The following is a 12,891-nucleotide window of genomic DNA, read 5'->3' as shown; positions in this document are numbered from 1 at the left end:
TTTTTAGAGCTGATGAACTAGACTCATGTTAAAAAATACACTTGTGTCAGCATGCAGAAATTGGATTTTATTTTGCATACTACATTAACTTATGTTCAGGTTAACCTAACACCTCCCAAAACCTCTTTCAGTGTTCAAGAACAGACATTGCTAAGAGGAGCCTGGTGAATGGAGGAGGTGACCTACAGTACCCTGCAGGGTACAGCAGACCTAGGCAGCCTCCTGAGTGAACTCTTAAGATGTTGAGAGGATGCTATGCATAATTTAATGGAAACCACCTGTGCTCAACATTGTTTCATGTTACTTCAACACTGAGTACTCTGTCAGCATCTCCACAGTGTCAACTTTCCTTCATGTGAATTAAGCATAGAGATCATTACTCCCCTTAGGAGGTTACTGCGTATTGTGAAAAGAAAGGTTCCAAACCACTGTGTGAAGTCTGCATAAAGGTGCTGGATGAATGAGAAACATCTTCCTGTATGCTTAATTTTTGTTTCAGAATATATCTCAGATCTTACTTTGCTTCCAGTGCCAGGGCAATGATGCCTGCAGCCATAGGTGCAGATGCTGAAGTTCCAGTATGGCTGTCTGTGCAACGCTGCCTCAGGTCTGTAGTAATCTGGAAGAAATTGAATGTGTGAAATTAGAGCACAACTTCAGAAATCAGAGTATGTTTCATTTACTTGAATGAGTCACATGTATGTGGAGGGTATTTTCTTCTTTAATTGCAAGGAAAGTAAGACACATGATGTTAGATGTTCTGAACTTGAAGTCACTCATGAATTTAGACAGTATTCTCTATATTGCTCCATGGCATGATCAGCAAAGACACTTTTAAACCAGAAAAACATGCAGAGGAGTTTGAAACTGCACAACTGCAATTCTGTCTTTCTGTTTGGATTTATAGAGGACTTTCCCTCCAAGAATCTCAAAGTGCTTTACAAAGAGGAAGGAACTAAATCTTATATACAGCCTGCTTATGAACATTTTACAGACTATACAGAGGTATGGAGGGTTTGATTAGGTTACCTGAAGTCACAGTGGAAGTACGTGACACAAGAGAATAGAGTTTTACTTATGCTAAGTACCCTGTTTAATATTTCATTTACTCCTTATGCATCACATGCAATTAAGCAGTAATTCATTGGAAAATCCTGATGTGATCACAAATTTGGCCCAGCCATCACCAGCAAATTAGATGTTTTCAGCTTTCAACTGTTATGTCTTATGTATAGATAATTACATGCTGCACATATGTAATTTCTTATCTCTTATGTAATCTAAGTGGATGTACAAACTGTAATGTGCAATACCAACTAGACATACAGCCTTCTACTTAGTGTTAGGATGTTTCTATCCAATAATGAATTTTAGGCAGATGCTTTTTGTAAGAATGTAACACAAAAATGTGTTTATTCTAAGTCTTGCTTCTTTCAAGGCAATGTCAATCTAAAGTGATTCTACTCTGTGCTTGTCTTCCTGAAGAAGTGGCTCTTTGCAGGACCAATGCAGCAGAGGTAGGATGTCACTTCTACCTAGCAGAAGCTCTGGCAAAACCCATGCAGACTGGACAACAGTCCAGAAGACAGCAGTCTACGGCAGGGAAACCTCCATGAAGGTGCATGACCTGTGATGTCAAAACTTAATCTGAGAATTTCAGTCACAGTAAGATATAAAATATCTGCCTGAGGGGCAGAGAAGTTGCTTACATAACATTTTATCTAAGAACATGGAATTATTGTGTTTTAATTCACCAGTATTGACCTCCATTTCCAACACAGATTTGCACAAAAATGGGAGAAGGAGAGGATCAGATGATGAAAAAATCACAAAAAAAGTACAGGGCATGTAAAAATGCCTGTCTAGCTTTGAAACCTCAAGATACATGAAATGTGATCTAAAAAACCAGCTGCATCTCATCTGGGCAGAATATAAGCAAATGCATGTAGGAAGGATAGGTTTCACACTTGATATTAGCTATATTCAGTATATTACATGATTTGTACAAGGCTGATGAAAATTCTCACAACATGTAAGCATATGCAAGTTTAACACAAGATTTCCAACAGAAAAGGAGCTAACAGTACCAAGAAAATGTTGAAAACAAGTAGGGAGCAAGTGAAACAATATGGAAGCTTCTAAAAATTGAAAAAGACATGTGAAAGCATTTATAAGGTTGGATCCTTAAATGAATAAACTTACCAGGGGCTGGGTTTCTTGATTAATGAAGTCTAAACAGAACTTTTTGCCCCCTATTATATAATATTCTTCATTAGTGCACACCTTGTTAAATAATTTCTTATGTTCATGTGATTTCCTTCTCTCTTGCCTCCTAACTGATGACTGTCTATTCATTTAGATGAGGAAAATTACCAGTGTTGGGAAAAGCTTTAAGCATGGAAATTGCATAAGTGCTGTGACAATGAACTGTGACAAAGAGATGAAACTGCAGCAGGAACAGCCCTAACACTGCATTGCCGATACGCGCAAAAAAATCAAGTAGGGATTTTCCAGGTGTAATTAAGAAGTCTGAATACTAGATGATGACACGCATCCAGAGCCATATAAGAAGCAGGTATTTGGGAAATACTGGTCAGTGCTGTGGTAAGGACCAGAAGGAAGGCCAGGAAAAAGAGAGAGTGAAAAGGGATTAATACATGCTTATGTCTTTCATATCCTGGTACATTATGCCCTGCATCAAATGATGCAGCAAAGACCATGAACAGCAACAAAGCATCCAGGAGCTCAGACGGGGAAAAAAAGTGCTGTCACAGCAGTTTTTCCCTATGGGACACCCTCTGTCAATACAGTGAAACTCACACTGAATTGTGCTATCCTTGTTTTTCATCCTCTGGAAGAGCATCCTTCCAGACTGATTTTACTGTCCTGTCACCACAGATATCAAGCACAGCAAGACTCGACGTGTCTTTAATTTGCAACATTGTCGCTCTTGCTCTAAGTGGATACTGTGGTAGCAATTTGAACCCTTGTCTTGCTTTCAGCAGGTATTACAGCCGAAAATGTATTGAGAAAGCTTTGTATGTGTGCATGCCATTTGAGCTAATTCAAACGAAAGTTACTGACAAGAGCTATGTTTAGGTGTAGATTACCTCCAAGATCCAAGGCATGTTTTTCAGCATTATGGATTCACTGTCAGAGAACTATTGGATTTACCCCAAGAAAAAGCAGTACATGATCAAGAGGTGAGCAAATTTCAAGAAAAATTATGCCCAAATTCCTGAGCAACATAAACACATCATCAATCACAATAAAAGGATGTGTTGTTTGACAGCACCACGAAGCTGCCATTAGCATATATAGGCAGTCATTCTAGTTGTTAGGGTGGGGAGAAGGAGAAATTTTTAAAACTTTCATCGAGTATAACACAGCTGTTGATCTGTGAAAATGCTGACTCAACTTCGCAAGAAAAGTCCATGCAGTATTGCTAGGGCCAAGAGTTACAACAACTTCTAAATAAGTTGGATCAACTAGGTTTAATTGAAGACAATGACTGTGTTTCTGGTATTTGCCTAGTATAATCAACATGAAATTAGCCACAGACACCATGATGAAAGGCAAAGAGAAGCTATAAAAATCATTGCAATGAACTGTAATACCTCCCACAGGCATTGGTGCAAAGTTTTCAGAAAAAACAGGCATTTATTAAAGGAAAAAAATCTAGACACACTGTAACAGTTTCATAGAAGCAGAGCAACTTGTCTCTGAAGGAGATGCCAATTTTGTACAGTTATTATTAAGGCTGAATTATCAATCCTTCCATAGTTTTACCAAGTGGGAAATTAATGAATAAAGTAAAAAATGGGATTTCTCTTAAAAGAAAACAAGCTCACATACCTTCTCTCAAGCCTCTGCATTTCTCTGAATTTCATATTTCATGACATGAATTTTCTGAAATGATTGAATAATTTTTTACCTTCTGCTACAGTTCTTCAAGACACATTGATTTCTATCAATGTGTCCCTAGAAGTGAAAAGATTTTAACAAAAATCTATTCTACATTCTACACAGCCTATGCATCTGCACGTAGCCAGAAGAGAAGATGACACATTGTGTCCTGAGATTATCTGGTGCATATCTTGATAACCTGAGTGAGTTGCTGAAGGAGAGCAGGCTTTTGTGTTTTAAGAACTGGCAGGAGACAGGATGGGCTTTCTTTTGTTGTTTCAATTTTAAGTTCTGCTTAGAGTATAAGTTTATCAACAAGAAGAGAAAGAAAATCAGCAGATGAATTGCTATTTATCAGAAGACAACAAAACAGATGGAACATGAAATAGATACGTTTTTTGCAGGAGATAAGTAATTGAATAGGCTTATAAATCATACCTATGAGGAACTTTCTGATATCAAAATCTTAGCGCGTTACGAAATCATTTGAAAAACAAATTCAAAGGAAATGCATTTGCACAATATGTTTGATAAGAACCATATAGATAACTATTATGTGGTGCTTAACCTCCTAGCCACATGGTTTGGCAGGGGGAAGCTATCTTTAAGCCTTGTCCTATGGTATTCAAAGTAGCAAAGAAGAGAATAATACAAAAAAAAGTACCTTGAGAACTGCATACTATTAGCCAATGCTTCTGTACTCACTATGAGAGGTAACATCTATAAAGAACTAACTTTTATAGTCTTTACCAACTGTCCATTTGTCTCTGTCCCACAGTGGGAGTTTCTATGCCTGTAAGTATGCCAGCACTTGGCAGCTGCACTTGGAAACACCAAAAAGTAATTCCAGTCCTTTTCCATAGGAGTCTATGTAAAAGGCATACATCTATTGGCATCTTTGGAATGTTTGCATGCTTTGAGCATTTTAATATATCCAGAGGGTGGAAACTTGGTTCATAAGAGGCTAATTACTACTGCAATAAAACTCAGTACAGTATAAAGTCAAGTGCACTTGGTGTACTTTCCTGAACAGCAAGGAACTCTTCCAAGAAGGTGTGTCTACCTGTAAATGTTAGCTTAAAATATTTTAAGCTGTCATTGTATAAGACAAGAAAACTCCTCCAAGACTAGAAAAACTTCTAAAATTATGTTACATCCTGTATTTCTAATAAGCAATTGTAAAAAAGTGGGTAGTAATTAAAAGAGAAAAAGAAGAGTTTTGTGTAGTTATAAAAATATTTGTGATTCTATTACTCCTTACTGAAATCAAATCATTTTTATAACAATTTTTAGTCCACAAAGTGAGTTTCTAATACTTAGTTACTGTTTGTTCATTTACCTTATAATACATTCTGCACTTACTGGACAGAAAAACAGAGAAGAAAATTAAAAAGACATTCAGCTAAAGAATTGCAAGAAAAACAGGAAGGAACTGTGAAACATGACATTACACAACTGTAACCCATTCACTGTTCCTATGTCTTGGATAGGTATTTCTGTACTACAACACTGTAGAATCTCACATGATACTGAAATCTGTGCTGTGTTACATTAAAAAAAAAAGAAAGAAAGAAAAAAAAAAAGTTAGTTCATTTGATGTTGGCTGTAAATCCTATGCCAGGTCACTTCCTCCTGGTTTACTGCTGCGGTGTTTTGAATGTCAGAGTCTCACTCCAACAAACAAAATCATCTTATGATCTGATCAAGTATTGTTACTCTTCAAATTTTGGCATAGAGTTGAACCCTGCATTGTTTGTCAGCTGAATATAAATTTATATGCATAATAAAATTTGGATAATTTAAATTTAATAATCTTTCTATTAACCCTGTATTGTTATTTTCCACTTTAAACTTGCTGCAAGTTCTCTGTTTCTTGTGGAAAGATATGAAGACAACCTCTGACTCAAAAGGAGCATCAGTTTAAACAAAAGTGTGAGATATGATGCAGTGAAAAGGAAGCATGGTACAACAGTGAAAACATATAAAGTTTCTAGACTCTTCTAGCACTTAACAGCAGTTTAAAAAGCTTAGTATTTGAAATATTTGGTTCCGTCTTGAGTTCACTTTTTGTTTCAAATAAGACTTCCTTTCAAGGTAAACGATACTTCATAGGACTTTAGGAGGACTGAATTTTGGTAGACAAGCTGGAGAGGAGAACAGCAATACAATCATTAATATACACTATATAATCTTAAAACAGACTATAAGCAAGAGAGTCACACAGGTAATAGCAATATTCCTGACTCCATGTGAGGGTGTGAACGCTGAAAGCATTTCTCAACAATCAGTTTGAAAAGCTGGCATCACAATTTCATGGAATTTCTCACTGGGTTGTAACATAATAGGATCACATACTTATCCCTTATGTAGACAACTGGTTTACACACAACACAAACTATTTACACACAACACAAAGAAGCTATTTATCTCCACCATGCTGTATAACTTAATCATTGAAAGTATCCGGAGAGGGAAAAGTCGTGCATGGCTTTAAATACCAAGTACCACTAGTAAAACATGGAACAGTTGTGTGTTTCAAAAGTCAATTGATAATACAGTGCAGGAAAAAGAATCTTTGTAGGAATTTTTATAGTCTGATTTTGAAGCATTTGGTATCTGTGACTCTTGCAACTGCAACTCCAAGGCTGCTTTGCACAAGAGTAGTCAAGGATAAATTACATTCTGGTAAACAAATGGTCAACAGACCTGGGTTAATTCTTATGGCTCCTCATACTTTTGCCATTTACTGTGCAAAATGATGCACACTGTAGGATTAAACTAAAACTGGCATATGGAACTGAACTGCTGATCTGAATAGTAAAAAAAATCCATCTGACTAGTAAAAACAATCAGTGCTTATAGAATTCATGCAATTCAATTAAAAATTATTTTTACTTATGTCTGATATTCAATGTGAGATCCCCAAGGGAGACACCAATTAAGAACATTTTTAGAGATATATTTTAAATTATTTTCAATAATGTTTATGTAAATTATCTTCCTTAATTTTTAATTATTGTATAATTTGTGTTCATTCTATACATATAACTATTATCTCCTTTGTAAGGTATACTTTTCAAAAATCTTTTAATGAGATATTAACCTGCCTGTATTAGCACACTGCAAAGTTCCAGAAGTGGTGGATACTATACTTCAGTAAACTAAAAAATTACATGCTTGTGTTCCATGAGAAGTCTTTAACAACAAAGGTGAGATCACCTCCAGGTGTTTTTGATCCTAGTGCAAGACATAAGGGAGTGAAATGCCAGAAATTAGCAATGTTCTCTTACTGAAATAGTAATTCTGTAAAAGCAGAAAGTGTGTGTTAATTGAAAAGAAACTATGACAATCATCAAGAAAATGACACCTATTAAGAAATCAGAGGAATGCACAAAGTTTAAATTAGCAATGTAGGAAAGCACAAATAAGGACTGAGAAATACAGAGATATTTTACTCGATATTAAAAACATGAGCAAGGATATAAAGAAACAGCAATTAATTACATTTGAGGATAAAAGATGCAGAGAGGCAATAAGGAAAGACAATGGTGATTAAATGGTGAACCATAAAAAATAATGCATGTTTTATTTTCAAATACATCAGAAGCAAAACAATCCCCAAAACAATACTGTTTTAACTGTCCAGAGACAATAATTTATAGTAAACAGCTATTTCTGGAATGTTTCTTTTTGAAAAAAAAGTCTAAATTAAAATTTCAGAGCATAGAAATATGAAAAATCATCTTTCTATTTATCTCGATTTTAAATAACAAGTTAATATCAGAACCATTAGAAGTGCCAAAGACTCTTACAAGAGCTGGAAAGGGAACTACTGTGTCATTTTTAGCAAATGTTTGAACACTGCACAAATTCCACAATACTGACAGAAAGCCTGCCTAGGTTTATTTTAAAATAAAATGTTTTTTTATTTTTATTATTTTAAAAAGGGTAAGCAGTATTGTCCTTCTAATGTCATCTATTTGCCATCTTTTTATCTAGTGTAAAACAGCTGATACAGGATTTAAATGAATTACTAATAGAATAATTAGCTAGTAGTATACTCAATGGTAGATAACATAAGATGTTGGAAAAGAAAGTTGCCAAAGTACTGCAGTATTTTTTTCTGGCCATCACTTTGGCTGAAAGTAAAATACTCAGGATTTTACAAGACACATCATGTAATACTGCAATTTTTTAAAAGTATTTAAGTTTAAGAGATTTAAAATGTACATGATGCATAATACATTGATTTAAACTGGGATAATTATATGGTCCAAAAATGTAACCAAGTATAAAAAATTAGAAGCAGAGAAATTATATATACCCTTATAGCATATAGAAGAAATGATTGCTGTTTCTAATCAGGTCTTCTACAATTTGGTTCTTGGCCACAGTGACCTAAATGACCTAAAGCTTTTACCAAAGATGTGGAAGAAAACACCAGCACCTTCAGATGAGTATTGGAGAAACTTGGAAAATGACAAAGTGCTGATGAGGGCTGGTCTAAAGGTGAGTACGAAACCAGCCAGTTGTTAAAGATGGAATAAGGAGACTTTAACAATCCTTACATATTTCCTTGAACCACCAACTTCGAAAAAGAGAAGCAGCAGCTCTGAAAGTGGGCTGGGCATCACAGAGTGACAGACACATTATATGATAGTGAAGTTAGACACATCATATGATAGTGAAGCTAACAAGTCTCAGTCAAGGTCAATATATAAACAGACGAAAACTGACCTGGCACAAACAGACACACACTTTCCTGTGCTTTTGTCACTGAATACTGCTGCTGGCTGACTGGTGTGTCTAGTTTGGATTCTGGAAGCTTGTAACATTAAAAAGGGTTTATAAGAAAACATGACTTAGACAGAATGATACAAGAAGCTTACCTTCCATTATCAAAGAGGATTAACTGTATGGGCTACATGGGCAGAAAGAAGACAAGACAACGGGAGGGGTCTTCACACTAGCAATAAAACCAAATCCTTAGAAATCAAAGCTAAAGGGGCCCAGAGAGCGAACAAGAGAAATCTTTTAATGGCAATGAATAATTAAAAACACTTACACTAAATTGCAGTGAATTTTTTGTCACAGAAAACTTTGAAAGCAATACTGATTGTACTTATAATAATTGTTGTTGACTTGACAGCAACTGCTGGATTCAAAGGACTCAGAAGTCCTACAGACTTGGCTAAGTAAGAGGTGAGGCTGAAGGACCATAATCACATCTGCTCAGCTTATTAGTCTCACTTAAACATGAAGAAGTTAGTTAGCATCTTCTAAAGGACGCTGAAGGGAATTTAATCACAGAAGTGAGGACTCCTAGTAGATACAATAATTTAAAAATGTATTATTATTTATCAGAGATAACAAGAAACATGTCAGGAAGAGAGAGAGAAGACTTCAGTGAAGAGCAGCAAGTAAATAACAGAAATATCATTGGAATTAAGAAGGATCTCAGAACAAGTTTAAAACAAAAATTAGACCATCTGAAAATAATGAAGAATCCAAGAAGGGATGGCCAGCATCTTAGAATCTTGAAAGACAAGGCAGACAGTATTAAAAAAACACCTGAGGCAAATATTTGTAATTCTTTATTGATACTAAGAGAAGAATCTGCTAAGGACCAGAAAGAAAAGTTAGATAAGTCCTTAAGAAAACATACGGAAGAAAAAAAACCCCTCCAAATCCTTCAATTTTCTGATCCAGAAGTAATAAATTTCTCTAAGTTAAACACTGGAATAAATAAGCAGGGAAGAGGACAATATTAGCAAACCTCATCAACCTGAGAACAAAGTTTTAAAAGGTTAAAAGGAGTAGAATGTTGAATACTGGAAAGTATCCTGAATGCATTCATTTTGCAAAGGCACACGGGATGTAAAAATACTAATGATATCAACTGATTATCCAGTAGAATTAAAACTACTTGTCATTTTCCAGCAAAGATGAGAACATTAAGGAAAATAGATGCTGGCTACTTAGGAATGAGAAGAGAATAGAGAAAAGATGAGCACTGAGCTTACAATATATTTCGGGAATAGACAGCAATACCAGTAATAAGTGACAGTCACTGAATGTAAAAGAGGAATGATTCTGTGTCAAAACAAATCTGAGAAAATAGGCATCTAGGTAAACTGCTTATATGTGTGTAAAATGTAATAACTATTGATAACTGGATTTAAAACAAAGGGAAGATATTAGTGTAAATGATTTCCCTTTCTTTCCATCTCCCAAAGTCACTGTGCAAAATACGAACACATATAGCGAAAAAACAAATAAAACCCATACTATTTTCCTGTCATAGGATTCTCCACTGCTGTACGTTGTAGCTAGTGTGGATGCACATTCTTCCAGATACCACGGCTTTTTTCCACTTTCAGCTGTGCTGCTTATGGAGATAGTGTAGATGCTATTGGTGTAGCCATCACAGGAGCAGTGGTCTCGACTCCTTCCACCATTTCCAGACGCCCAAACAAAGACTGAACCTAAGCCTCTTCGTCCCTGTTTGGAAACAGTACAAAAGATTTGATTAATCATTCTTCTTTTCTCCTGCAACTGCTTAATAGCCAGGTCTTTTTGCCTAAAAAGACATCTCATGAGAAGAAGAAAATAAAAAAACAACTACCCTGAGAAGAATTTGAAATAAGAACAGGATTTAGCAGATTTCAGAATCAGACATTAGAAAAATTGAGAAAATGAGTGGTATGAGCACAGCTTTAGAAACAACTTTTATACAGTGTTTGTTGGTCTGCATCTATACCACCCAGATGTACGACCAAAGTCATGCTGAAAACTCAGTAAAATATCATACTGGATTCGCTTACTGGGTTGGCTTTCTGGGTTGCAAGCACACATTGTTGGCTTATGTCAGCCTCTCATTCACCAGCACCCCCAAGTCCTTCTTGAGTCGTTCTTAGCAAGACTGCTTTTGATCTGTTCATCCCACAGCTTGTATTGATATTGAGGGTTGCTCTGATGCAGGTGCACCATCTTGTACTTGGTCCTATTAAACCTCATAAGACTTCCGCTGGCCCATTTCTTGAGCTTGTCCAGGTACCTCTGGATGGCATTACATCTTTCAAGAGTGTCAACTGTACCCCTCAGTTTGGTGTCATCTGCAAATTTCTTGAGAATGCACTCGATTCCTTCATCCACGTCATTAATGAAGACAGTAAATAACACCAGATAACAATACCAATGTCCTTGGTGAGGTTGTGCTGGCTATCCCAAATCACGTCCCTGTCCTCCATGTGCCTTAGCAGAGCTTCCAGTAGAATCTGTTTCATGATCTTCCCAGGCAGAGAGGTGAGGCTGACCAGTTGGTGGTTGCCAGGGTTCTTCTCTCTACCCTTTTTAGGGATGGGTACAATGTTTCCCTTTTTCCAGTCGCCTGGGTCTTCACCAGACTGCCATGACTTCTCAATTAACATGGAGATAATTTTGAGTTTAATAAAAGTATACTACCTGGAAAGTAAGTAAGTAAGTACTACCTTTCAGCAAAGTAAGTTAAATAGCAAATTCTTCTGTAATGACTACATGAAGTTATGTCTCTAAAATTCCAATTTTCATTCAGAAACATTTCAAGCAGAGAGAAAAATCCCAAGGTACCAAGTTTAATGTACTATGAAACCCACATTCACCAAACATGATCCGTCTGAATATTACAATTTTTTCACTTCCTTTTAGCTAATCTTAGCTAACGCACCAACAAAAAGATGCAAAATAGCAACATTTTCAGTGTAGTGGGGTTTTTGTTGTTTGTTTGGGTTATTGGGTTTGTTTGGTTGGTTTTTATTTTTTGTTTATTTGCTTTTTAAGACAAGCTTTATGAAGTGTTATAGCTCTCTTTCTCCACCCTTCTTCTTCACACACAGGTCTTGAAAGCAGTACTATGGCTAAACCGCATGGGAAAGTTGGTATAACCACCCATACAACCAAGACAGAAGAAATGACAATTCAGGGTAATCAAGCCATAGCTTTCAATTAAAAAAGAAAAAAATGAAAGAAAAAAAATGTAAAAGAACTTCTCAAGAAGATGCATAAAGAAAAATGTCCTACTAGTAGCAGTCTATCTGTAATTTTTCTGCTGTTACCATCAGATAGTTCTGCGTGGAAACAGCAGTATAACACGATTTGTCCCATGCAATAGAAACCTTTTCACTGCAGGGTATGACTGTGTTATTAATCTGTTTGCACAGAGAATGTTTATTCTCTGTGCAATCTATTCTCTGTGTAAACTATTTCATTAGATGTATACTTATCCTGCTGTGCTAATAATGAACAAGCTGCAGAAAAAAGGTATTTGAATCATTTTTGGCCACAAAATGGTGAAAACACGCCAATAGATTTTAGAAATTCTGCATTTATAATTTAAACACGACAAACATCAATTTAGATTTTAAATAGTAAGGTCAGGGCTTTAAATCTAATAGCCATTTGCACCTGGACTTACGTTTTCATGCTAAGTTTTTTTTTTTTTGTAAACAGGTTACGGCAAATATTTCTTTGAAACTAATGATTCCTGCAAATATGTGAAGGATTAATGTCTCTGTTATTGCAATAAAAAGTGAGTACGAGATGCACTGACCAGTGGAAAAGAGTATCTTCTATATAAAAAGTGAGAATTGCCATTCCTCTAATGCATTGCAATAGTGCATATACATGAGCCCAGCAGTTCACAGAAAACAACAGCATTACCTTCAGATCAGAAAACATGCTAGACATCTTGTTTCTAGAAGATATTTGGCAAAGCAAATGGTGGTCTTAAAAACAATAAAAACCGCAACCCTCCAAACTAATTTCAACACTTGTGTTCAGGAGAAGTCTGGATCTGGTGCTGTGTAATATAGATGGCTGAGGGGCTACAGAAGTAGTGGTAGGTGGACAGTTGGACTGGCTGATCTTGAAGGCTTCTTCCAATCTTGATGATTCCATAATCCTATGATCCTATGAACTTGACTAAAATTAATTAATTTTCAAGTAAAT

The 12,891-nt window shown here is 35.9% G+C and overlaps 1 protein-coding gene across 8 annotated transcripts in view; it reads right to left on the bottom strand.

Moving 5' to 3' along the window:
* PCSK5 (proprotein convertase subtilisin/kexin type 5) overlaps positions 1 to 12,891 on the bottom strand; it is a 222,544-nt gene that overhangs the window by 102,218 nt on the left and 107,435 nt on the right. For all 8 annotated transcript variants that reach the window (XM_038125793.1, XM_038125785.1, XM_038125786.1 and 5 more), the window contains 2 exons: positions 10,195 to 10,407; positions 519 to 619 (listed from right to left, as the gene is read on the bottom strand). In XM_038125793.1, the coding sequence (XP_037981721.1) occupies positions 519 to 619; positions 10,195 to 10,407 (314 nt within the window). The remainder of the gene's footprint in view (positions 1 to 518; positions 620 to 10,194; positions 10,408 to 12,891) is intronic.

This window comes from Motacilla alba, chromosome Z (genome assembly GCF_015832195.1).
Source record: "Motacilla alba alba isolate MOTALB_02 chromosome Z, Motacilla_alba_V1.0_pri, whole genome shotgun sequence".
Lineage (NCBI taxonomy): Eukaryota > Metazoa > Chordata > Aves > Passeriformes > Motacillidae > Motacilla > Motacilla alba.
Note: the sequence above shows the minus strand (reverse complement) of the source record. Positions and strands in the feature narration are given on the sequence as shown.